Consider the following 2,684-nt stretch of genomic DNA (forward strand, 5'->3'; position numbering starts at 1 on the left):
GTCTAATACCATCTTCATCTCATCGATATTGGGTAATTTTCCCAACATGACTGACCGCAGATCGTAGGTGGGAGGTCCATCTTGATGTTGAGGTTCTCTGATTCGGGAACTAACCTAGCTCCAGAACCCCAGTTTGAGAATCTTAGGGGAAGGCCCTTGTTCCTCCTTGATAATTCCGGTCCGATCATAAAGGGGACATGGGTTGGCGCCACCGGAGGCGAGAGTCAGGGCACCTTCATAGTGGGAGACTGGGACAGCGTAGTAACTGCCATTGGATATGAGATTACCATCAGTGTCGACAACTGGTTCGCCCGCCTTTGCTGTGGCGGCCAAAACAGCGGTTGAGACAAGAAGGAAGTAAAACATAGGATTCATCTCTTTTATTTGGAGTTTATGTGGTTGACTAGATTTGTTTGTTAGTGGATGAAGAAAATGTGAGTTCATTTGATTGGTATTATCAGTTTATACACATGCACATACAGTTTTGCATACGTTACGCTTAGGTTTTGAATTATTAGCTTTAAAATTAAACAAGTACACTGAGATTTCAGAAGATCATGTCCATCTTTTCTTACTCAACTTTCCTTCCACGCTTCTTCATTTTTGTTTTATTTCTGTCTACGAACGCTTCTTTAACTTGTTTGATTATTTTTTTCTTATGTGGAGATAAAGTTTTAACAAATAAAATTATATATGTTCGTAGTTGCCACGCATGTTTTCGCTTATTGTTTTATTTCATATATGATAGATGGATAAACAAAGAAGACAGGAACACATGGATAGAGTTTTATTATCTGTCGTAAGTTATAACTCTATTATCTTCTTAATTTTGTAGTCTTTAATTTCTCTCACATAATAGATATAGTCTTGGACGAAGTCTCCGTCCCGTCAGCTTTCACGAACGTAATGGGGAATGGCACTGTGCATAAAGCCAAACGCTGAACGCCATATTCGTCCACAACTATCCCGACATCGATGCAGTTGTTATCTTTACTACAAAACATAATCTTGTAACCATTAGTAAAATCTCCAACTTTCTTGATCTGGAAGAAACTCTTGGACGAAGCTTCTCCAGGATCTGGCTTAGGACCAGCCGATATGAATAACCATTTGCTACCCTCGGTCGCAGTGACCCACCAATAGGTTGACGACTGAACGCAGGTCGTAACTGGGATGACCATCTCGATGTTGAGGTTCTCTGACTCCGGAACGAACCTAGCTCCAGACCCCCAATTTGAGAATCTTATGGGATAGCCTATGTCGTCCTTTGAAAATTGCTGTTCGATGTAGAGGGGACACTGGTTGTCACCAAGGGGGGAGAGAGTCAGGCCGCCACCGAAGATGATTGGGCGAACTAAGTAACTGCCGTTGAATATGACATAACCATCATTGTCGAGAATTGGTCCGCCTGGGTCTGCGGTCACGGCCAAAACAGCGGTTAAGGCAAGAAGGAAGTAAAACATAGAATTCATTCTTTTTGAGTTTATATATATAGTTGGTTATATTTGAATGTAACTGGGTGTAGAAAATGTGAGTTCAGGTCACTGGTATTTTATACATGGATGTGCTGAGTTGATACGTACAGCTTTGTTGTATACGCTATGCTTAGGTTTCGAATTATTAAAGTACATTGAGATTGAGAAGTGTTGGTAAAAGTCACACGGCGCAGCGGAAATACTAATGGTCGTGTTCTCCTGACCTTGTGCGAACCTGTGAAGAAAATACTTCGACGATGGCAGAATATAGTATAAGCGGAAACGTAAATGAGACAATCACTTTTTACGTGGAAAACCTCCTCGATGTGAGAAGGAAAAACCACGGGACCGTAGTCCACTCAACAATCCACTATATAAATGTTTGTGAGTACAACCACGTCCTCCCTGTTCAACAACCAGAACAGAACAGAGACACTAGCTTCAAAGAGCTATCTCCAACACAAACAACAACAACAAGAGAGCAACACAAAGCTTCAAAAGCGGCAGCAACCAAATGACCTCAGCTCACAAGGATTCCGGCATCCAGAGTCTAATCCAACCGTACAAATCCAAGATAAACAAGTCAACAATACCTCCGCCAAATTTCAGCTCAAGAAGAGAAGATCTCACCGTCGGATTTACCAAACGCCCAAGACTGTCCCGCTGAAGAACTGTGACGACCAGCTTCACTAAAACCCAGACAACAGAAGATCCAACCGTTGAAATCCAAATCCCTTCGGTGAATCTCTAACCCACTGACTGAAGAAACTTCCCACAAAATATCAGACCGATCAAGTTCCATTTGATCCTCCAAAACCAGTCTTGAAATAGCCTGACGAGTTTTCTCCTCCTTCTCTATTCTTTCTCTCTTTTGTCTCTCTCTCTAAACTCTATTATTGTGAGTCTACAGTGCAAAGGGTCATGAGAATTATTATTATGTCTCATGCCCACTTGGTTCTCTCCATCTAGGAGGGACCCAACAAACGCCCCCTCCGACTAGATGGAAGAAACAGCCATTCCGGCTATCTCTCGGCATACCTCAAGCTTCCCCCTCGGTAATGACTTCGTCATCATATCAGCTCCATTATCATCCGTATGAACTTTCTCAAGTTCCACTTCCTTAGAAGCAACCACATCACATATCCAATGATACCTCCTCTGAATGTGTTTTGACTTCGAATGAAATGTAGAATTCTTCCCGAGACAAAT

General features: G+C 42.2%; 1 protein-coding gene and 1 pseudogene across 1 annotated transcript; both read right to left on the reverse strand.

Annotated features, from left to right (window-relative positions):
- The window catches only part of LOC106326630, an 861-nt pseudogene extending 486 nt beyond the window's left edge, over positions 1-375 (reverse strand).
- Positions 376-848: 473 nt separating this feature from the next.
- On the reverse strand, positions 849-1,487 carry LOC106326553 (kunitz-type serine protease inhibitor DrTI-like). The gene has a single exon (XM_013764502.1). The coding sequence runs from the start codon at positions 1,470-1,472 to the stop codon at positions 849-851; it is 624 nt and encodes a 207-aa protein (XP_013619956.1). The 5' UTR covers positions 1,473-1,487.
- Between the last annotated feature and the right edge of the window lie 1,197 nt (positions 1,488-2,684).

The sequence above is a fragment of the Brassica oleracea genome, chromosome C2, assembly GCF_000695525.1.
Source record: "Brassica oleracea var. oleracea cultivar TO1000 chromosome C2, BOL, whole genome shotgun sequence".
In the NCBI taxonomy this organism is placed as follows: Eukaryota; Viridiplantae; Streptophyta; class Magnoliopsida; order Brassicales; family Brassicaceae; genus Brassica; species Brassica oleracea.